The sequence below is a fragment of the Dermacentor albipictus genome, unplaced genomic scaffold, assembly GCF_038994185.2.
Source record: "Dermacentor albipictus isolate Rhodes 1998 colony unplaced genomic scaffold, USDA_Dalb.pri_finalv2 scaffold_11, whole genome shotgun sequence".
NCBI classification, from domain to species: Eukaryota; Metazoa; Arthropoda; class Arachnida; order Ixodida; family Ixodidae; genus Dermacentor; species Dermacentor albipictus.
Genome location: NW_027225565.1, coordinates 13,693,821 through 13,717,781, shown reverse-complemented (window position 1 = coordinate 13,717,781; position 23,961 = coordinate 13,693,821). Strand labels below are relative to the sequence as shown.

The 23,961-nt window shown below is 45.0% G+C and overlaps 1 protein-coding gene across 7 annotated transcripts in view; it reads right to left on the bottom strand.

Annotated features, from left to right (window-relative positions):
- The window catches only part of LOC135914966 (chromosome-associated kinesin KIF4A-like), a 109,343-nt gene that overhangs the window by 42,877 nt on the left and 42,505 nt on the right, over positions 1-23,961 (bottom strand). For all 7 annotated transcript variants that reach the window (XR_010568475.2, XR_011509347.1, XR_010568476.2 and 4 more), the window contains exons 13-17: positions 19,970-20,064; positions 17,164-17,323; positions 15,526-15,819; positions 14,100-14,243; positions 9,633-9,744 (exon numbers count right to left, since the gene is read on the bottom strand). Coding sequence is in view for 4 of the 7 variants with exons in the window: in XM_065447904.2 (XP_065303976.1) it covers positions 9,633-9,744; positions 14,100-14,243; positions 15,526-15,819; positions 17,164-17,323; positions 19,970-20,064 (805 nt within the window). In the remaining 3 variants the exon portion in view is untranslated. The remainder of the gene's footprint in view (positions 1-9,632; positions 9,745-14,099; positions 14,244-15,525; positions 15,820-17,163; positions 17,324-19,969; positions 20,065-23,961) is intronic.

Below are 23,961 nucleotides of genomic sequence, written 5' to 3'. Positions count from 1 at the left end.
ACGAAAACGGACGTTCGTTCATTTTTGGGACTTGTGGGGTACTATCAACGGTACATTCCGAATTACTCGCAATTGGCAAGTCCATTAACAGACGCCCTCCGAAAGGGAGCACCGAGTAACGTACTCTGGGATAAGGACAAAGAGAACGCTTTCCAAAGTCTGAAAACGCTATTGGTTTCTCGCCCTGTGCTTCGCGCGCCAGACTACACAAAGGAATTCATAGTTCAATGCGACGCAAGCGACAGAGGTATGGGCGTGGTACTTAGTCAGGTCGGCGACGATAACGAGGAGCATCCTATCCTCTACGCCAGCCGTAAACCAAATGTAAGAGAGGAAGCCTACAGCGCTTCGGAGAAGGAATGCGCTTGTTTGGTTTGGGCCGCCCAGAAGTTGTCGTGTTACTTGTACGGAGCGAAGTTCATCTTCGAGACCGACCACTGTCCTCTGACGTGGCTCAATCAAATGTCACACAAAAACGGCCGCTTGCTCCGATGGAGCCTCACTCTCCAAGAGTACAACTTCTCCGTTAGATATAAGAAGGGAAAGTTGCATAGCAATGCGGATGGTTTGAGCAGGCTAATTTGAATTCTGCGTTTGGGGGTCCCGCCTAAATTTTAGGGTTACTAGTGTTAATTTTATTAAGCGAAGAAGATCCCCTCTCATTTAGCAGGGTTCCCTCCATGATTGCTGAATTTGTCAGCAGGAATTTGCTTCAGAAATTGGCATAGCGAAATGCAGCATTTTTTGTTTGCTTCTGCACTTATGTTGTTGTTGTTTTTTTTGAAGCCTAGCGAGTTTAAAGTGAGAGCCAATGCACGTCATCTCGGCGCAGAGCCGTGTTGTGGGGTTCATTTTGCAGTTGCCTGTCCTTGTTGGATGTTTTGGGGCGGTGACATCAATGCACAGGTGGTCGCTGCGAGCCAAGACATCAATCCCCCCCCTGACCAGCAGCCGTTCTCTTCCTGCCTAGCGGTTCTCAGCGCTAGACAGTCGAGACTTTTCGGGCCATGGAGGCGCTGTCAAGAACGGCGAGTTGCGCAACAAGATTGCCACCTTGCCACCCGATTACGACAAGGGGTGCAAGACGCGCACCTCCCCGTCTCCGTCGCTGCAGCTGCGAGGCGTTCAAAGAAGCGACCTTTGCGCTGGAATCCGCCGCCTTCCTCCAGCCCCTTCGACATTGTGACGGGACGAATTCGGTGTGTGGACAATGATTCCAGAGTTCCTCAACGCGGGGCTGATTTGACACGCCTGGAGAAGCTACCGCGGGAAGACTTATTTTTGTGCTTCTCACGGTTCGGAGTGGCTCGGAACAATGAGCGACGCGCGATCGACAACGACAGTTTCCCGGAACGGCACCCCGTGCGGTTGCCTCCGTGTACGGAATGTGTGTGCCTTTGTGTCTGTAAACTGGTCTTCAGAGCAGCTGCGAGTTGGTGATGTGTAAACGAACAGCCGCCGCGTCGTAGGACCGGCGGATCGAGTGTATAAAAACTGTGGTTGTGCGAATGTTGGACACACTTCTCTTGAGCAGTCATGTTAGACTGAGTCACTTCTCTCATGCAGTCCTGTTGGACTAATACTCTTTTTCTCAAGCAGTCATGTTAGACTGAGTTAATTTCTGTAAATAAACCCTTTTCCCCGTTCTCGATGAGAAGCAGTTCTTGACTTCATCAACGATCTCAGCGTAAATAAGTTGGACGACGGCATGGGCCAGCTACCTTCGAATTCATGCCGTACTCCAATCTTGGCAAAGGACCACGGACGAAGGGATTGAGCCCCCAATCCTGACAAGGCGCACACGCTTGAGGGGCGGTGTCGTCATCTGCGTCGTCTGCTACGGCGGCGGGCGCTGGCCGCATTTTCGGGAAGCGTGGTACTGTCAGGGGCAGTGCACCGATTTTATCGGTACTGTGGGAACTGAGCTGATCCTTCATTGGCAATAATGGAGTTCCACAAACTTCTTTTGACAGCATGGTTCATTTGTTCTTTCGAAAGGCCGGAGTACTGCGCGTGTGCACGTATATTTCTTCACTGTGTGTGCTACCGTAATGAGCAGCGACAAAACGCACCAAGATGTGCGCGCAACGTGCTCAGTCTTTGTTTGGTTCGAAAGGAAAACAGCACTCAACAATGGGAGTCGAACACGATGAAACAAACGGATACGATTAAATGAAAGTTTTAGGTTCAGACAATGAGCTGGAAGTGATTTTTCTCGACAATCATTCGCTACACCAGACAGACCCTGCCCGCCGGTGGGGAATCGGACACGTCACGCTCGGAACTTCAGTAAGTATCTCGTCATGTCCCCAGCGGCAGCGATGACAGCGCTCATCCTGGAAGGCAGTGAAGTGTTGAATGACTTGATCAGGGATGTGTTCATTCGCGGCACGTCTCAGTTGCTGACGATGGTGGATCGAAGCCTGTCCTCGGGCGACTGATAGAGGGGATGTTGTGCCAGCGATACTTTCAACGAGCCCCAGACATTTTAAATGATGTTGGCGCCCGGGGATTGAGGCGGCCGCTCCAAGAGAGTGACTGCGCGCTCTTCTAGCAGTTGTTGCACAGCACGAGCTGTGTGGATCGGCGTCCTATCGCGTTAGAATATATAGTCGCCTTCCAGAAACGGGCCGTCAAGAATGTATGGAATCAGTACGTCGTCTATTATTGCCCTGCAGCGATCAACTTACATTCGAGGCGTATCAGTGGGCGTCGCGCAACGCTTAGCAAAGAATACCGGCTCATTTCACGCAGTAACGATGTGATCGGCGCCCTGCACCTGACAGTAGAACGTTTCCCGACAATGCGGCCAGCGCGCGCCGCCGTAGCAGGCGACGCCGTTCAAGATCCCGCCCCTCGAGCACCTGCGCGAGCTGCTGCCGCCGCCTGACTTAAGCGCTCGCCGCATCGCGATGCAATGCGCTTCGAGTTTTCCCCTAAATGTGAAACAGACTGTACACCGCCTTTCGAAGGAAATGTCCACGCGCACACGTAGGCACACACCGCGCGCGGCACGAAACGTGCCCAAACACGCGCAGTGCAGGAGGAAATCAAGGCGGCGCGAACGAGAGATGGGAGAGGGGTACCACCCGCTAATAGAATTTTGCTTCGCATGCGGCGCTCTCAACGCCGGCGCAGCAGCGCCGCTCTCGGTGCCGTTCTTGTCTATAGCTTGTTCATACCGGTACAGTGACCCAACTGTTTGTGCATCCGCACCTGAGCGTGCACGTGGCGGTTAGTTTTGGTTTCCTCTCGCGGGCTGTTTTTGTTGTTGCGCTCCCAGAAACTGATGTCTATGTGGTTTCGAATCCCTCAACAGGTCACCGCTAGATGCTTACTCATCTCTTGCTCACAGGGGCGTGATTACATTTGTTCACAGATGGGCGCTGGTACTACATACGAACAATGCTGCTATATGTGAACGATGTCGTCATGCCTGCGTTTCCTTTCCCGAGACTGGTGCAAACTGATTGCCCACACGTTGGCAATGGGACGAAGAATTACTGAAGCATAACTGCGAGTCGGCCTAGTTGGAACATATTCATATTGATACTTGTTGTGCGCAAACAAACAGGGACGAAGAATAGGGGCAACACAAGGACGAGCGCTTTCTAACAACTGGTTTTATTTTTGAAGAACTACTTACTTAAATACCCACAGAACTGCGCGATCTGGTTAACAGAGCACCCTACAGCGCATATGATACCCGCTGATCTGCGCCGTCAAGTCAAAGGAGCAACGTCAATGTTACATATAACACTTGTGATAAAAAAGACATGGACAAAAGCCCGGTCATACTAAAAACAGCAAAGTGCATAAAAACAACCACTTGCAATAAAAGGCGTTAAAGATGTGATGATAGAAGCGAATTTTCTTTATCTAACAATGAAACAGAAGGATGGCTGATGCATTTTTCTTTTTGTTTTTCAATCCAGTATGCTTCCACGATTTCCCTAGCGGTTGGATTCTTATGCCTGTACAAAATGTCTGTGCTAGTAAGACAAGGGGAGCAACCATGTTCTTGGCAATGCATTGCCAAGAACATGATTGGGTATTAAGCTGGTTCCTGAAACTTGGGGAATGCCCTGATGAGGTGTTGTTAGTGACCAGATGGTTGCCCCCGTCTGCAGGACACGGGAGAAGAATGATCAAGATCCTGCGATCAGAGAGCCGGAGACAGGTGAGACATTTCAAAGAATGTCTGAAGGTGGCCTGTTCGTCTGCTTCCGGTGGCCTTTTTAACGTCAAGGCTTTTTGGGACTGGTGCAGACAGGCAAATAGTGTGACTGAGGCTATATGAAACGATGTTCGTCGAAAATTGCCGAAGAAGAAGAAAAGGGAAGTGCCAGAGGGACGCCTTCTAATACCCGTGTCACACGGGCGTTTGGAAGGCCTTCCAACCGATAGTCAGTTGACTCAAAGGTCAAGTTCGAGCTGCTACACGGGCGGTTTCGACGGCTGCCGAGTCAATAGTCTATCGAGTCAACGGAGCACCTCACAACTCTATCGAAATCTCGATGGCCTTTGAGCAACGGAAACGGAAACAGCGCGAACATGCCCTCTCTGTCACAGTGTGCTCCAACTCGCGGTTAGAAAGAACAAATCAAACCAAAATGCTCTAAAAATACTATGTATGAGTGTTATCAATTATTCAATAAATTATTTTTGCCACTTGATATGCGCGAACTACACACACTCTCGACAACAGCGACGTGCAGCGACGCAAACGTTGCCGCAGTTTCGCTACTCAACAACTTAAAAACTAAACATACATGTAAGGCAATGTATAAACAATTGTTTTAATGTATAAACAAACATAAAAGAAATTATAGTGCTTTTAAGTGGTTTTAATGTTGTTTAACTTTTTGTGATATGAAAACGAAAATAAAGATACGCAACGCCACACAATTTGGCGAGAAACGCCAGAACCACTCAATGGCCTTTCAAAAGTGCCGTGTAGCAGCGCGACAACTCCTTTGAGTCGATAGAGTTCTGGCGTTTCGAAGGCCGTCGACTGGAAGGCCTTCCAAATGTGCCCGTGTGACACGGGTATAATACTAGGGGGTGCAACGGTGGAAGAACGGCATCAACAGGTTCTCAAGTTGGGACCAAAGTTCTGCGTGGAACCAAGGATCGACATCGTCGACAGGTTGGCACTTACAAGGGACATTGCCAGGAGTGTACCGGAGAAAGAAAAAGATCGATGTGTGGTGGAATGTGTGGATGTGGTAGCTAAAGCTTCGGTAAGCGATAGATCCAGGCCCAATGTTGATAGGACTGCTAAGTATTTGGTTGAGAATAATCTGCGTGTTATTCAAGCAGACAAGGAAGGCTTCCTGGTTGTTGTACCAAATGATTGTTACTTAGAAAAAGCTTTCCTAGCGGTGAACAAGTGCTTTAAGAAATGTGATGTGAATGTAGAAAACGTTAAAAAGAAAGCGGTGGAGCTATTGAAAAAATGTGACCAAGATAAGATTGCGTCACGTGTAAAGAACTCAAAAGGAATGAAATTGGAGATATTTTTTACGGCAAAAACCCACAAGCAAGCAATTCCGTTTAGGCCAATTGTGTCCGAGAGAGGGTGTTGGCAAGTTCTGGTCGCGGAGTTCTTGCAAAAAATGTTGAATTCCCTAGAAGTGCAGGATCAGTACTTATTGAAAAACTCTGAAGGCCTTGTGAATTGTTTGGCACTAGATAGTACAAGCTGCAGCTGGGGATTCAGCATAGATGTTCAAGATCTTTACTATTCCTTACCGCAAGGGCCCCTAATGTGCAGTGTTAAAGATTGCATAACAAATGAAAATGATGAGGTGTCATTCCGCAATACGTGCGGCATGGCCGTTGAATCCTTTCTTGAACTTCTGCATTTTTATTTAGCGAATACACATGTAGGGTTCTGTGGTGAAACGTATATACAGGCAAGGGGTGTGTGCATCGGGTCAAAGGTAGCTCCCATCCTAAGTAGCATTTTTTTGGGAAGCATAGACAGAGAGCTGGCAAAAGATTTAGAAGGTGTAGTAAGTAAGGTATACAGGTATGTCGATGACTACTTGATTTTAGGTTGTCCTGTAGACAAGGGTGCTTTCAGAAATAGGGTTGTAGAAGCCTTCAATTCTCTGGGAAAGGGCTTAACATTTACTTCGGAAGTACCGGTAGATAAGAGGCTACAGTTTCTTGATGTCAAGTTAACATTCCTACCGGAACATGTGTATTGGTCTTTCTCCCCCCGAGCTGGAAAACCACTAATGAACTATGCCTCAAACCATTCCAGGCTTGTGAAGAATGGAATAGTCATTTCGTGTTTCCGGTCAGCGTTGTTGAAGTCATGCCACCACACTGTAAGGATTGCATTCTTTGAGCAAGTTGACAGGTTGAGAAAGGCTGGGTACCCGCTCGCTGTGATGCTGGCGACGTGTGCTAGACTAATGAAAGAACTTAACAATGATAAAGGACAATGCACAAAGAATCAAAGGCAGAAGGATGGAGGTTCCAATGTTTCAGTGATTCCGTATGTGCACGGCCTTTCACACAGACTTAAAAAAGTGGCTGGTAGTTATGAAGTATAAGTAGTATTTTCGGCAAGAAACAAAATAGGTAGTGTGTGTTCCAAGGTTAAAAAGAAGTTTGAAAGTAAGGGTGATGTACAGAAAGAATGCACTGTTAAACATCCACGCAAGAACCAATTTGTTGCTTGCGCGAAGAACGTTGTTTACCAGATTCCTATGACGTGTGGTCATGTGTACGTAGCGCAGACTGGGAGATGCATTAACACTAGGTTAAGGGAGCACTTGTCTAGCCTTAAAAGTCGCCCTAGTATGCTTTTGGCAATGCATTGCCAAGAACATGGTTGCTCCCCTTGTCTTACTAGCACAGACATTTTGTACAGGCATAAGAATCAAACCGCTAGGGAAATCGTGGAAGCATACTGGATTGAAAAACAAAAAGAAAAATGCATCAGCCATCCTTCTGTTTCATTGTTAGATAAAGAAAATTCGCTTCTGTCATCACATCTTTAACGCATTTTATTGTAAGTGGTTGTTTTTATGCACTTTGCTGTTTTTAGTATGACCGGGTGGCTTTTGTCCACGTCTTTTTTATCACAAGTGTTATATGTAACATTGACGTTGCTCTTTTGACTTGATGGCGCAGATCAGCGGGTATCATATGCGCTGTAGGGTGCTCTGTTAACCAGATCGCGCAGTTCTGTGGGTATTTAAGTAAGTAGTTCTTCAAAAATAAAACCAGTTGTTAGAAAGCGCTCGTCCTTGTGTTGCCCCCATTCTTCGTCCCTGTTTGTTTGCGCACAACAAGTATCAATATGAAGAATTACTGCAAGTTTCTCACTCGTTTTCTTTTTATGACAGGGCACAACCATCAAGTTTTCTTACGTGCCCTCGCATATAAAGTGATAATGCTATGGACGTGTGCTCCAGTTGCCCAGCTGCAAGTGAGCTGAGTGGCAAATCCTCCAGTGCGGACCACTACCCAAGTTTCAAATGTGAATCAGAATCGTTGGTTACAGCTCTTCAGACTAGGAACTGCAAACGAGACGAGGTCTCTATATGCAAGTCCATCAGAATTCATGAATAAATGCACGTACAGTTAAACGTTGATATAACGAAGTCAGTAAAATTGGCAGTTTGCTTCGTTATATCGAAATTTCGTTATACAGTTACACGTCAATATAACAAAATTCTCGGTATAATGAAGTATTTAACTGCATAAGCTCTCGTCCATAGAACACCATGTATTTAGAACCTCAATACATATAACGAAATTTCACTGCCGCCACAAAGAAATGCCGAGACAATAAATGGAAATTTCCATGGACATAGATTGCCAAATGATTGTGAATTAAATGCGGTTGCTCGCAAACACACCTCAAATCATGCGGCACCCGACCACCGAAGTGGAGCCGTATCATGTTCCGCATAAAGTCCAAGTGCGATAAGATCTTATCGGGCCCCGCACACTGTGTACTTTAGGTGCGAGTGATAGTGTGCGGCAGTAAGAGAAGAAAGACAGTGGCTTCACGAGTGCCACCTTCCCGCGTGAGCAAAGGGAAAGTGCGGGAAGGGAGCTTGCTCATGGCAGCGCGATCAAGCGCTCGCGAGGGGGCAGGGAGGGCGCAGTGGGGGGGTAAGTTGGCGTAAGTCTCTCGCCACGCTTTAGCGCACACTCGTCCCCGCGGCTGATAACATCACCCGCACTGGGACGATGCTATCATGAAAAGTGCTGTTAGCGGGGAGCAATTGCTTCGTTTGCCCCTTGCTCCAACAGGTCACCGAAACTTGAGATTACGCAAGCTCCAATACTACACGCATGGGAAGGAAGCTTACATGATGCCATGCCGTCACTGCACGCCCACTCTGCACACGCGGCAAGTCTCCTCCAAAGCACGGTGCACGGCTGTGTATGCGCTCAGCCACACTTGGTGGTTTTCTATGGACAATACATTGTATTCTATGGACAAAAGGTTATGAAAAGTAAATACTTTGTTATACTGAGAATTTCGTTACATTGAAGTTCATTATATTGAGGTTTAACTGGATATATACGCAAAAAATCTTTGTCACTTTATGGTCAATTAAAAATAATGGCAAATGTTTTTCGACACAGGTTAATCTGAAGCTTTTAAACTTTCAAAAGAAGAAATCAACCCTGGTGTGACACATTTGATGAAAAAAATTGACCCTTAAAGGTTAGTTTGACCTTGAAGATGATGAAAATAAGGTTACTATTGCGGTCACCAGGGAGGGCCAATTTCAGCATCAAAATTTTCAGGCCACAAAGACATATTGGCACAGGTGCGTGAATTCAGCAGGGATTCAATTAACCAAAAATCTAGCTAACCAAAGTTGAATTAATGCAAGTCTACTCAACAATTAGGATCATAGCCCCTTCCGTCGACCCCTTCCGTCGACTTCCATTAAATTGAGGTGCTGTGCACACAATTGTACAAGCCAAGGTAGTGCCATCAAAAGTGCTGAATAATGGTATTTAATACGTGTCACGTACATCTTAAACGCACTTCTGGTTTGACGTGCTGCAAGTTTGAAAAATATGTGTAAGGTGTTTCAATATAATGAGTTGGATGGCAGATGGCTACGTGTTTGCTTATGATGTCAGCATGCTGTCATGTAGCGGGTTCATGTTTTTGTTTTTCACAATGTTAAACCATCAGGCTTATTTTTCAAGAGTCTGGATTAGTAGTTCTTTCCAAGTACTAGACATGACATAGTTGATGTTCTCATATCTGATATTCCCCTAGAGAGTTCTCGCATGGCATCCATATTTTGTAAACATCACAAAACTTACGGAAGAAAATACTGAACTCTTTTTGCAGTTCTTTGCCTTTCATGATTATGAAGATGCAAGAAGTGCACTGAAACTAAATTTTGAATGGACAGAAAATATTGGCACCTGAATAGGATAAAACAATTCCTGTAAGATTTCAGCAAGATGAAAGCAGTGTAAGGCACAATCTTTTAAAAGGTTTGTATGGTTATAATGCACCAAGATGTTATGTACCTTTGAATAAGTATACCATAACATACCATCACATACTATTTTCAGTGTTCAAGTATACTGCAGATTTGGCATAAAAAGCTACGGGACTGTGCCCGACTCACCAGGCTCCACATCCAGGATTTTTCGCTGGATTTCAGCAATCTTGTCACTGTGCTCTTGCAGCGAGCGCTTGAGCTCTTGGAGACGTGCATTGCACTCTGCCTTGTCTTCAGCCTGAAGTGCAACAAAAGTATCTGATTGGCAAGCATGATGTGTTAAATAAGCAGTCAAGAGATCAGATCAAGAGAGATCAGAGGTCAAGAGAACTAGAGCAGCGAGATTAAGAAATTTGTAGGCATAGAATTTGTTGACAAGATCTGGGTAGCTGATGATCCCTAGGATGCACCTCCGCCCTGTAGCGGACTTTGTGGAATAGCTTCCTTTAGAAAAAACTTTTAGCATAAATAAGATTTTTCAGAAATATACATCAATGACCAGTGAAGTCGTCAGACTTCCTTGTCAAAGAGGATCATGCCCATACAATAAACTATGCTCTGCATGCTATTTCATTCCTGTTGATTGATCGATTCATGGAATTCACTGCCCCAAAGCGACACTGGAACTTCGAGCGATGCCATAGTGGGAATAGCCTCAAAATAATTTTGACCTTGTGTGCACCTTATTTTAGGCATATCAGTGTTATTGCATTTTTTCATTATCAGAATGCGGCTGTAGCAGCATGGAATTGGATTTACAACTTCGTGTTCAGCAGCAGAATGCCGCTGCCACTGAGCCAACACGGTGACCATATTTCAATACTGTGACATGTGCTGCATACATGATGACGTCTCTGGTGGGCCATTAACACAGTTAAACATGTTCTCAATATTGTAAAGCAAGTTTTGTATCTATGTAGGCTCATAGAAGGATTACACTACAGCCAACTCTCCTTACGGAAGGTCAAGGAACCAGAGAAATTCATTCTGTTAATCAGTAGTTCCATTTAATGAGAGACATTGCAGAGGGAATCGCATGAATACAAAACCAACCAAACATTAGGGTGATATTCCATTTAGGTGGCAGTTACGTTTAAGCAATTTCCGTTTATTGAGATTCCACTCTATATCTGTGCAAAGCTTCTATACCTTCGTTTCCTTGCTATTGTGTCACTGGTCCCATAGACAGTGTATAAGGGCACTAGAAATTTCAGACGCCTTACAGCACTCCATTCGATAATTCATGCCTGTACGAAAAACTTTGAACATTGCCAAAGCGTGGTAATCGGCCATGTTGCAGGCATCTCCTCGAAACCAAAACTAGCGAAGTCTAGTTTATCCAGCACTGACGGCGCCCAAAGTACAGGACAAGTCAAGCCCAGCAAGCTTAATTGTAAAGCTGCATTGTTGTGCGAGTTCCCCAATGTTGGTTCAGCACGCCCAGCGTTTGTTCATTCACATGTTAAAGTTGGAGCCTTGTTAACCCCTTGTAAGCGTTTCATTATTCTGACAAAAAGTGGCCGTGCATTTAGGAATGGGCGAATGTTGGCACTTTCAAATACGAATAGTTAGTGCGTAGCATCTGATTCGGATTCTAAAATCAACTACTTGGTATTTTTGAATACTGCAAACTGACCAGAACTTTCAGAACAGCAGACTGTTTAAGCCTCGTTTCTGTTCTCCATATGCTCAGCAAAATACAGTCGACTTCTGTTAATTTGACTTACATGGGACCGACAAAACTTATCGAATTATCCGGCGGGTAAAATTACACAAGATACAGAAAAAACTCCAAAACACCACACTGATTTATTTGCCCAATGTTAACACACCCCCGAATCAAATGAGCACCCGTTTTCTGCGTGTCCAAAGTAGAGAACAGAAATGACATTAATGCTCCTAAACACAGAATAAATATAATGAGCACCGGATTTTCTAGCAATAAAAATATGTGTTGCACAATGGCGACCGGTTTCTTATCAGCTTTGCAGCAATACGTCATTGTTATGCGATACAGCATATACACTCCGTGAAGCGACAGCCATTGGGGCCCTGGACTGAGGGCCCCAACCACATAAATCCTTTCACTTTATAATAAAGTTTCTTCTCTCTCTCTCTCTCTCTCTCTCCGTGAAGGCGGTTTTGGTTTCGTATGCAATTGCACCACGCAGGCAGTTTTCGGCTCGATATTATTTTAGGAAAAAAAAAAAAAAAGGCACGCATTAGAATCTGGTAAATACGATTATAAGATGTTGTGAACTACTGTTATTGCTTGACGACCTCCCCAGGGCAAGTCAAAAATGGCCATTTTCGACGGGAGATAACATGTGTTCAATGGGTTTACTGTCTCCTAAACTCAGCCAAAACGGACGCTGCCACTAAAGCGGTCAATATTTGGGTTAATACAGGAGTCAGGCACATGCATGCTGAGTGGTAAAGTTCTCGTGAAGGCCAATTTTAGGAACAAAATAACATATGCTTGGGCCCATAGAAATGCAAGGGCGTCGGCTGAGACTTTCGGTCAGGATCGAATTAACCAAAAGATCAACTTAACTAGAGTTGAATAAATGTAACTCAATTGTGTCACTAATCATAAGTGTAACGACAAAAGTTTTCAAAGCAATGCTGAAACGAAAAGGGTATTGCAAGTTTTGTATTCAGTTTTGCGGCAGAATTCTACATCACAATCTACAGCCTTTGCTTGCAGTCTACCATTTAATGTCAGTCTAGCTATGTAGCAGTTTCATCTTGTTCGTTACAGCCAGTGATGTCTTTTGTGCTGTTTGGTGGTGTTTTATGTGTCTATTGCCAACTAGTCCTCCAATAACTTTTCTTTCTGCACAACTTGTCTTTTTTTCTTGGTAACAATTTTTTTCAGCGCTTATGTAAAGCTAGTCAAACAGCAGTTATTCTTCCTTGGAGAGATTGTTTGCAACGAGGCTCTAATATTGTTGAGAGGCTATTCATGCAGTGCTTTTTTTATTAAATGACAATTGGTGATCTTGTGTTTAAAATTGGTCATTTTTCATTGATAGTTGTTTATTTTTGCACTACAGTGAAACCTCGTTAAACCGTAGTCGGCCGGAGCTCGGAAAAAGTACGTACTAAACGGTAGTACTGTTTAAGCGAAATAGCATGAGATCGCCCACTTACCTGTCGAAAACGGAACTCAGAGAGAGTGTGATGAAAGGGGAAAAAACATGCAGTATTTATTCACTTCGCGGGACGTAAGTGTTATTTTCGTTTGATGTCGCGGCGGCCTAGCACGACGACAGCGGCCTCAAACTTACTGAAGCTGCGTGCCAGCTTCTCAGCCAGCCCCACTCCTCTCGGCAAACACTCGCACGGCAGATTCCTCGTTGGCGTTACGTATTCTCCGTGCACGCGCGCAGTAGTGCTGCATAAGTCCCGGGGCGCCTTTTTCATTGCCGGGTGCCGGAGTTTGGAAAACTTCTCGTTTGGAATAGTTACGTTATCGCGCCCCTGTTCTCCTTGCGACGATCGCATTCATGAGGCTGACGTAACGCGCAGCTTCTGCCACTGCCGGGCCTGAATAGCCCGTGCTGTCGCTTTCCGTGTCGTCCTCATCACTGTCGCTAGTTGACACTTCGGCAACAACAGCGGCAACGATGGTGAAAAGTCGAACCTCGTAGCCGACATCTCTTCGCGGTCGCACCAGCGCTGCCGAGCAACTTCGCATTCCAAATGCCACACACTGTAGTCAACAGCAGATCCATGTCGCGGGCCAGCGCCGACTTCTTCGTGTCACGCTCGGTAGTACGGACGATGTCTAATTTTTCTTCTATGCTGAGCACCCGGCGTCTTTTTGATCCTAGCTTCGGCATGACGCAAGTCCTCGCTTGCACGACGCCACAGCGCTCTCGGGGACAGCGTCCATGCGGCGTCGAAATGATGTTGATGTGGCTTCACGTGCAAACGCACGGGGCGCTTGGAGGCCGTAGTACCGATCTCTGAGGCTTGTTGTTCTGCCGGGCCGCCCGATGGAGACGACGCACCGCCGTGTTTGCGCGACGAAAAGTGGAAACGCTACGTTTTAACCGATGCGTACGCAATAAGCTGGTACGGTTTATGCGGATACAAAATACATTATGTTCAATGGCCGCTGAGTCGGGGAATTGACTTTACTACTTTTAAACCGAAACTACTGTTTAAGCGGGTACGGTTTAACGAGGTTTTACTGTAGTAAGTTAGGCATTGTACCTAAATATACTGAAAAATAAATATTTTGCAACCACAGAACAGAGCGCAAGGCTAGGCCTTATCGCACTTGGACGTTATGTGGAACCTACGCTTCTTTTGGCACAAGTCGTGTGCTAATGAAGGAAAGATAAGGCATTTTCAACGTCAGCCCAGTGACTGTTTTCAATCAGCTTGATCAGCCGCTATATTTAAAGAGGTTCTCCTTAGTTCGAACTCCATTTATTCGAATAAACTTCTGGTCCCCTTGGAGCTCGAATTGATGAGATTTCACTGTACAGCTCAACTTATCTTTCTCTTTAAACAGCAGATTGTGTACTTTACATCCCGAGTGGCTTGCATGCCGGCTGGTGAAGTATGTCGACAACTCCTTACCATGTCGGGGTCCTTCAGCTGCTTCTCGGCGTCGTGGGTTTTGATGGCAATGGCCTTGCGCTCCTCGATGAGTGAAGTCAGGTGTTGCTCTAGCCTCTTGCTCTCGGACACAACGAGAAGCTCGCTTTGCAGCCAGTTCTTCAGCTAAAGAGAGAAGAGAGCTTAGGAGCTGAACAGAAACAGCCAGAAGCTAAGCTGAACAGAACAATGAAGTGGCTATTGCTGGAGAAAACCTAAGAATTCTTTCTCTCTCGCTCTCTCTACACACACAGAGAGAGAGAGAGAGCAATTACAGAGCAACTCCACCACTGTCCAACTTGTATAGATGCGCGAGCCAATTTGCTCGTTTTCATGACATCACGGTGCAGGAGAACTACTTGCAAGATGGTGTTGTTAACGACAATGGGGCACCAAGAATCTTCCTATTCTTGTGCCCACTAAGCATTGTTACTTCGTGCAGTTGTTAGAATGTACCTCAGTTTTCAGTATTGGAAGTTGTCTTGATGCAGTAAAAATTTGCAGTTGTGTGTTGCCTTGCCAGTATATGCATGTGCTTGCTCAATGTTTTCACCTATAGTCGTTTTGCCAATGGCAACTTGTTTTTCTTGTCATCACTTGGGCACTGCTTACAGATTCACCTAAATGTCGCGGCGGTCATCAAATCTTCTTGTGCTCATTAGCGTGCAGTGACGCAATGATCCTGTCCTCATCAAAGCGTTGAACATAGTTGGCACAATGTCACATGCTAAAGTACAGTAAGGGAATGCAAGATTCAGGCAGGAGCAGTACATGCATGTGCTTCGACTTTGTCTAGTGCGTTATCTTCTTGCAATTACTGTATGCTCTGTGCCAATATTAAAGAACACTTTATTCCAGTTCAAACAGTAATTCTTGCAAAAATGTAAGTGAGAACCTCACCCACTGCTATTTGCTATATAGGTCTCATGCTGAAGAATCACCTTCACTAAACTATATATCGGCACACACCAAAGGAAAATTACCAGCTTTAAGCGCAAGTGTGGTATAGCTTAGTGTGCTAAGCACTATTCTAGTTATTGATGTTCTGATGCTAAGCTGCGGCATTTGACTTCCCTCTGGAAATATTGCATACCGACTATAGGGGCTAGCAAATATATATCATTACAAAAAGACATTGATGGCTGTCTACAAAGTATAGTTGTAGCTGCATTAAAGCGAAATTGCATCACGATGCACTTTTCACCCTATATGTTGGAGCAAAGTAAAGTCTACTGACAAGGCAACCCCTAACACCTGGGGTCGGCTTTTTTCCATAGTGAATGTGCTCTGTTTTGTCAAGTTCAATGCAATAAGCTTGTTAGCAGTCTCCTCTAGACGCAAGAAAATGCTTTAGAATATGCAAGCAAAGGTTAAAGAAGAGAGAAAACGAGAGGGAAATAGTCCTTGCCTCGACACGTGCTGCCATGCTGTCAAAGCCGTGGCCAGTGGCACGATTCTCCAGGCGGCGACGCTGAGCGGCCTCGAGGCGGTTCTTGGCCGCCAGGGCCTCGTCCACACGCCGTTGCAGCACATTGATGCGCAGCTCATTTTGGCGCGCCATGCGTGCCATCTGTACCGACTGCTGCTGCTCGCGCACCCGCAGGGCTCGAATCTCGCGGTTGCGCTCAGTCTGCTGTATCCTGTGGCGTTCCGACTCCTCCTTCATACGCTTCATGAGCTGCACCCGCACCTGCTTCATGTTCTGAAGAGGAGGAACACAAGAGACCACTGCTATGCACTTCCCAAGTGAACACTGGGTATTCATCAAAAGTGCCACATTGAAATTCCCGCCTCAATTCGCTGTAACAAATGCTGACAAGTTTCTGCTCGAGCCTAGTTAATTTTTTTTATTGGTAGAGAAGGACTATGTCGTATTTTTGAGAATTTCTTTGCTGCAACAGCCGAATTATGAGAAAGTACTTTCAAATCTCCAACATCACGCTGATGCAATGGTGCAGAACTCCAGTGCACGATTAAAATTACTGAAGTTTAGCAGAGTGATTGAAATGTGGGGCAAAAGCTGTGGATTCATAGATTTGCCTGGGCAGTGCAATGCAACACTGAAAAGAAAGAACAAAAAGAATTGCCCTGTCCACTTGCTTTGACCTTTTTTTTTACGTGTTTCGACATGCTGTTTAGGCAACGCTACAAGGGGACTCAAGTTTAGTTTACCCTTTATTTTCTCTTGCAATAATCAACCCCTACTTAACACCTATAGTGCAGTTGCAAAAACGCACCCTAAGAATAACATTTTCCTCTGTTCATTACCCAAGTGGCGTTCTGTTTATTGACCTTCGTATTCTTTCTTTCACGGCGTTAAGAAATTATAAGATCACTTGTTTAGTTCACAAAATACTCAACACCAACTTTCCCTTACCCAACACCATATTTAACTTCCCATGTGCAAACACCAGGCAAGCAACTAATTTTAACTTAAGCCTTCCTTATTGCAGCAATTTATATGGTGAACAATTATTAGAGTTCTTTGGCACTATAACTTGGAACACTGTGCCTGTGGAAATAAATGTAACCAGAAATTTTGATCTTGTATGTAAACGCTTCTTGTCTAGCCAAACGTAATAGCTTTTCAATAAAAAAAAAAGTACTTGTTCATCCATAATGTTCTTACTCATTGAGCAGATACGTATGTATATGGCTGACCTGTATATGTACTTTTGTGTATTAGACCAGCTACTTGCCACATAGGCTATACACATTTTTTGACTTGTTTAAATAAAGCTCACTTTTTGATTGATTGATTGGTTGATTGACTGATTGATTGATTAATTGAACCCCTAATCACAAAATTTAAGAGCTTTGAAAGAATACTTGATCAGTCTAAACTGAGTGAGTGTTTTTCTTTAGTATCCGATGAAAGTAGCCCCACAAGGAACCCCAAAAATAAGTAAAGTAAAGTAAATAAGTAAAGTAATTGCCACAATAACCCAGTCCAGCCACCGTACCCAGCATCAAAATGCTCCCGAGTCCACAAAGAAAGCATCACTTCAAAACAAGGGCAACACTGCAACTGTGACGCGAGACCCACCATGATCTCCTGCTGGAGCTTCTTGGCACTGCGTTCCGCATCCTCCTTGAGTCTGATCATACGGGACTGCTCCTCAACCTTCTTGCGCAGTTGGCCGACGCGATCTTCCAGCTCTTGAATGCGCTTGCGTTGCTGCTCTGCTACCTTGTTCCCAGCCGCACTATAAATTGGCGACAAAGACCAAGAACCAATTTCAAAATGTCATTGTTTACTGTCAGTCAATGTTTGGCGGGAATGCACTGCTGGCAAATCTTGCCCATCACGAGAATGGGCACTCTTATGGTAGACTGAGGAGTCAAACAAGCTCTCGCAGGTAAAGCTACTTTTGCTCAGCGAGGCGGTATGGCTGTATCAATTTATTTAAGAAATACACCAAACAAGCTTGACATTAAACCTGATACAGTATGTACCCGAAGCTAAGGCGCACATTTTTTTCAGAGAAATTAAGTCTGGAAGTCACCTACACGTTACAGTGGGATAGGAAACCGAAATTACGTTTGCGGCGCTGGCGACAGTCCACTGTCAGAGCTGTCAGAGGCAGCGCAATAACCATCACAAAAGCGACAGGGCATGTTTACGTGAACGTTGTTGCGAGTTCATTTTGTGTTAAACTACGGCCTATAGTGGCATTCTTGGGCAATCAGTGAAATTTTGCACAAATAGGTGCCAGACGCATTGGCTTAACTTGCTGCCAGCATTGCTGGCACCGTGCCGGAAACGCTGTCAGCCACACACTTCGACAAGTTCAGTGCAGAGCCGGGTAAAATCCCATGAAAGTGACAGTCGTATCTCTAGAAGTGATTGCTTGAGAATGCTGTTTCTGTGTGCTGGGTATCTGTGGCCACTGAAGCACAAATGGTGACGACTGACACATTCACTATGAAAGCTCACGAAAATAAATTTTCGCTTCTGCGACGGTAAATTGCTCACGTCTCGTTCTTTGAATTGACTGTGCGGTGTTTAGTGGCGCAAGGGCCAGGTGCGGCCAAAGAGCGCCAAGCCAATGTCGCTCTTCTGGCTGCAAACGAATGAGTATCCTACAGTTTTATTTTATAAATTGGTGGCAGGTTACATTCAGATGCATCTTTATTTTTTCGGCACCTGTGAAAATTGGGTGCACGTCAGATTCAAGTGCGTATTAGAATCGAGCGAACACAGCATGTAATAGAGTCTCTACAATTCATTAGCCAACATCAGCATCCTTGTTTCTGGTGTACAAAACCATCTCTTCTTAGTCAGAGTGACATATAAAGGAGCTAAAATTTGCACAATCCTGACAGCTGCTAATCTATCGTAGTCAAAGTGTTGTAGCCCTAGCTAGAAGTGCATCATTATGGCTAGAAAGAACTCAAGGGGGCCACGCAGCCCACACATTGTGTACTTTTATAGCTTTTATGGGCAAGCGTTAGCGATATCAGCATGAGAGTCATGCAACATCAGCATGAAGCTGTCGGTGAGTATGTCAGTTTAGAGGAGGCACAAGCGTATTCCATGACCCCGGCACATTTCTTCGTAGGTGCTCGTGCAGATAAGCCTACCTGCGGGGTATCCAGTGCTAGGTTTATTGAAGAAGAGGTCTTTGCTGATCAGGCCTCACTAACATCAATCAGAAATTTATTTCATATGAAGTTTATACCATATTACCGTATTTACTCGCATAATGATCGCACTTTTTTTTTGTCAGAAAAATTGAAGCAAATTCAGGGGTGCGATCATTACGCGGGTTAAATTTCCCGGGAAAAAAAATTTTTTTTTTCGTCCGCGCTTGCTGCGGGATGCGAGATTGCGGGTGCGGGACACCAAAACAAAAATGGCGGCTAGCGGAGCGAGCCGAACGCGCCGAACGCGACTTTTTTTTTTTCTTCTCGTGAGTACATTACGTGCATTGAAACAGTTTCTTCCGTATTAGTGATGAATAATATCGTTAATATCGGCAAGTTTGCGGCAATAACGTAGCCATGTCCACTTTGAGGGGACAGTAATAGGTGGGCGCGCTTAGCTGCCAGTGACAGAAACACATGACGGGCATGCTGCGGAAACTGCGGCATCTGTCTTCACTACTTTCCGCTAAGGGTGGGCGAATATCTTAGCTGTGTTACAAGCGTCGGCGTATGAATAGGGCACACTTTTAACGTATCAGAGTAAACGTGGCTACTATCATTGCCGCGCGCGATTTGTTGCGTGCTCACGAGTGCAAAAGCAGATGAAAAGAATCTAAATGCGCCTTTATTGTTTTTGTTGACATCAGCCATTATAAAGCCAACCCATAATAAAGGCAAGTTTGGTTGTACCTCATTTTGTCATGGAAGTGCGGAAAGTGATGAAAGTAATGAAATGAGGCATCTACTTAAGAATGTTTAGTGCGTGCAGGCCGCTTGGCTTGTCTTGAAGAGTCGTTCGCGTAGCATTCGACAGGTGGTAAGCGCGATCATTATTCGCTAGACTTAGCATACGACATATCGCTGCGGCAAGTTCGGGGTGCGATCATTACGCGGGAAATAAAAAAAATCGAATTTTGACGACAAATTTTAGGGGTGCGATCATTACGCGAGTGCGATCATTATGCGAGTAAATACGGTATGAATTGAATATTGTGTGATGCTACATGTCCTGTACAGCCTTCAGTGAAATAGTGTCCCTTTGATAGAAAGATGTTAGGCAAGAAAAAGTAGTTTTGGCACTTCACATATTAGTGTGTTTCGCACTACCACAATGCTGATTATCTTCACTTTAGAGCTTAAGAGAGAGCATAGAGAGAGCATATAAATTCCACATGAACCGCTAATGCAAACGTGCAGAAACTAACCTTTTAGTGTTTTGCTGGCTTGATAGCATGGCAGAGAGGTCATCACGTTCTTTCTTGAGAATAGCTACCTCACGCTCAAGTTCACGATTGTTTGCCTGTGTAAAACAAAGAAATGGACAAGAAATGTTATGCGATAAACACAACTGATGAAGCACAGCTACACTTGCCAGCTTTTGCTTCAGTGCACAATGGGGGCCACTAGTTTTGCAGGGTACTTGCAACTCTCCACGCTATTTCAAACGCTTGAAAGCACGAACATAATGGGGTAATGAATATATAACATGAGAGGGAGTGCCGATGGCTCTGAAAATAAAATGCAGTGAAACCTAGAGTCCGTAAAATCGGAACTTCACTTCATTATAATGAATTTTGATATTTGAAAACAGAAGGAGCCACAAAACTTTCTGTATTATTGGAAAATCTGAAAAAGCAACTTTTACTGAGGGAAAAAAAAAACATTTTGTAGAATTTGAGCGTCAACGACGAAAAATACGGTTTCGTGCCATGTCTGCGATATATCTTCATGTCAGCGGCATGAAGCAAGACCAACCACGCTTTCCCGTCCACTCCGTCCCCTGTGGCTGATAGTATTGCCGGCAGTGCGGGGAGCGAATGCTTCGGCTGCTTCTCGCTTCAATGCGTCTCCAAACTCAAGATTATGCAACCTCCAGCATTAAATGCACAGGAAGACAGCGCACGATGCCATGCCATCTCAGCGAGCTTGCCTAGACTCTGCACGCGTCGCACATTACCTCTAAAACAGGGTATGCAGGCTGCACGTAGAGCCTGCAGCCACGCTAGTGAAGGAGACGTGTGCCAACCTCGTACAACATTGTACCGCCGACGTGAAGATGTCATTGACACAGCTTGAAACCGTAGCGTATTTGCACGATTGTAAGTCGACCTATTCTTTTTTTTTTTAATTTGAAAATCTGAAGTGGGGGGTCAACTTACAATGGCAATTTACCAAAACATGGCACCGGAAAAAAAAAAAAAAACCCGAGACCAACAAGATATCAAGGGAGCTACAACGTAGTTACAATTTTATGTTTGCTCTACAGCCCTACATGTCGCTTTCCGCTATCCCACGCGTTTGTTCACTTTTTAGAAGGGTCTTTTAACATTTTTTATAGTTTTACAGTACACACAGCACTCATGGGGGGTTGTTAATAGTTCGTGGAAGTGCCGCTGTTCCATTTATGGTGACACTCAAGGAACAGTGGCACTTGTGGGAAGTATCGATAGTTCATGGAAGAGCAGACACCGCTCACATGTTTCTCTTTCCGTGCAGCTCTAGTTTCATGCGGTCGATTTGACTGCCGCCCACACGCTACTTCCGTGCTTCCTCAGTGGTCATGAGTGCTCCGAGTCCAGTAAACATTCGGGGCTCGTCCACAGCAGCATTCAAGAGGGCTGCCATCCTTTACACTGAGAAACAAATAACTGCGCAGCGGGCCGCAAGTTTGATGTTTCTTAATGGGTGGTGCGAGAGTGGCAACTGCAGTGGAGCAAAATTTTCACCTGTGACGGCAAGCTAAGAGGTTTCCGTGGGCCGAAGTCGGGATGCTTTTCAACACTGGAGGCCAAGCTTGTGGTGTACATCGTTGAAATGCGTGATCGGTCCCTGCCAGTGACGTACGACATGGTCATGACCTTCGATCAGGATCTTCGCCTTTTAAGGACTTGCTCTGCCATGAGTATGAGTGGCTGGCGGGAGAAGACCGCGAACTTACGCCAACCGGACATGTCAAAAGAGCCTCCCTGACGGCTGTGTGTGGTTGGGTGTTTTCAGCGTGGACTTATGTATGTGTGCAAATGCACTTATACATGCAAATGCAGAATTTCGCTGGACAACGGCGTGCTGTGGGACCATGGCAGCAATGACCATGGCAGCACTAGTGAGGACGATGGCACAAGTGAAGACGAGTAGTCCAGTGACCATGCCAGCTACTAATAAATTTTCATTATGGAATGCGCTCGCGGGTATGCCCTTTATTTCCCTTGTCACATGCGATATGGGGGGGTCGACTTACATTCGAGTCAACTTACAATCGTGTAAATATGGTAGCTTTCATTTCAAATTAAACGAAAATGAATGTTTTTTCCCATCCTAACTTGTTTTTTCTGACTGCTCGATATTGCAGAAAATTTTGCGATCCCTTCAGTGTAAGAAAAATCTATCGGCAACTGTACTTATTTGTAAAAACAGTTCAGAAGGCCGACATGTACGCCATAGCAAAAAAAGCTGCTCGAGATTAACTACAATAGACATTAGCGTAAATAAATTTCCATTCTGAGAGCATGAACAGCAGATATATTTCCGATTGCCGGAATCAAAGGTTTGCTACAAAAAACCACAAACACTGCACGTGCACTAGATTTAGGGACACATTAAAACTCGGTAATTACCACAAAAAAAAAAAAGAAGAGAAGCAGTGTGTTTGAATGTTTTTTCCTGCGTCTTCTTATAGCTTGACTTGCTGGATAATTTTACTAACTCTGCCGGTCTCATCAGGGTTTAATTAACAGAAGTCGACTGTGTTAGTATTTAAACACAAACTACCAATGAGCAATGCAACCATGTTCGTGGGTTTAGAATAGAGCTCTTTCGCACAGCGCAATAAATTATCTGCTACTGTGACCTGCTTATACGCTGCGATGCTAGATGAACTGTGTTCAATAAATCATTCCCTCATTCCTGCGTCTTTGCCAGATTGCCGATTGAGTAAGCTGACAAGCCTTTGTATGCACAATCGCTTTTTTAAAGCAAACATCTGCGTATGGTGACAAGAAAGCTTGATTTGTTTTAGTATGCTTATTTTGCCACAATTCAATGATATAAGGGACACAAATTTTAGGACAAACTGGCCTGTATAACGAGGGATATTCCTGGTTCCTCCGACTTCGTTACAGAAGGATCTGACTGAAGTACAAATCCAGCTGAACCTCGACATTTGGCAGGAGAGCCACCACTGGAACCGCTGAAGCTGTCATCGTTTTTGCATGGAAATTTGGATCAAACGTCATCACTTCAGTGCAGCGAGACAGTGAAACAGTGAAAGGGCCATCGTTCTATTCAACAATGTAAGAGGTTTATTTTAATTTCATTGCCCCATACATAACCATATGTCGATGAATAGCTCCGATTCCCATAATATTAGCAGTAAAAAAAGTTGCTCGGTGCCGTCTAGATGCTCAACACGCTCATCACAGCATGAATTCAAGAAAGCACGGGATTTGCATCTTTTGTTTGGTCCGATTGTTTAGAATGCAAGCGCAAGCCCTCTTCTGCGCACAAGATGTTCAGAGCTTTTCTGGCCATACTGAGTGGGTTAAAAATACCTCCTTGAAACTGTGACAGGAAATACCGGGTGCACGTGTGTATAATTAAGGAATACATACTGTTTTCCGTGGCAATAGCCCCTTCCCACGCTTGTTATGCTTCACTGCAATACTTTCGCGTATGCTTCACCATGTAACATTTCTGTACAAAGGCGAAGCTGACTTTCGGGAACCGGCATTATGCAATGCACCGTGTTTTCAAAGTTTCTAAGCCAATCGCGAGGACTACAAAAGCGGAGTCCGTGCCATTGCTGAGAGCAGCTAATTCTTTCAATAAAAAATTGGAGGACGCTTAAGCTTCGCCTTCAAGAGTGGAACGCGATAGCGTTATTGCACCTCGTTCGCACCGCCCACTCATTCGCTCGGCATGCTCTTGAGTCACACAAAGACATAGTTTTCATACACAACACTTCCAAGTGCACTGTACAACTTTTTCCTAATTATTAGTTCAAGCCAGTGCTTCTCACAATCTACATTATCGCACTGTGTTGTGCACACTACAACGTTTCCTGTTCCCGTGTTCCTTTAGCGTTCAAACGCACTGAGTATGTCGGTCAGTCAGCACACACATACACACACACCAAACTGGCATTTTCACTCATCGTAGTGTAAGTCATTGTGGACTCCTTCAAATCGTTTTTCTGGCATAA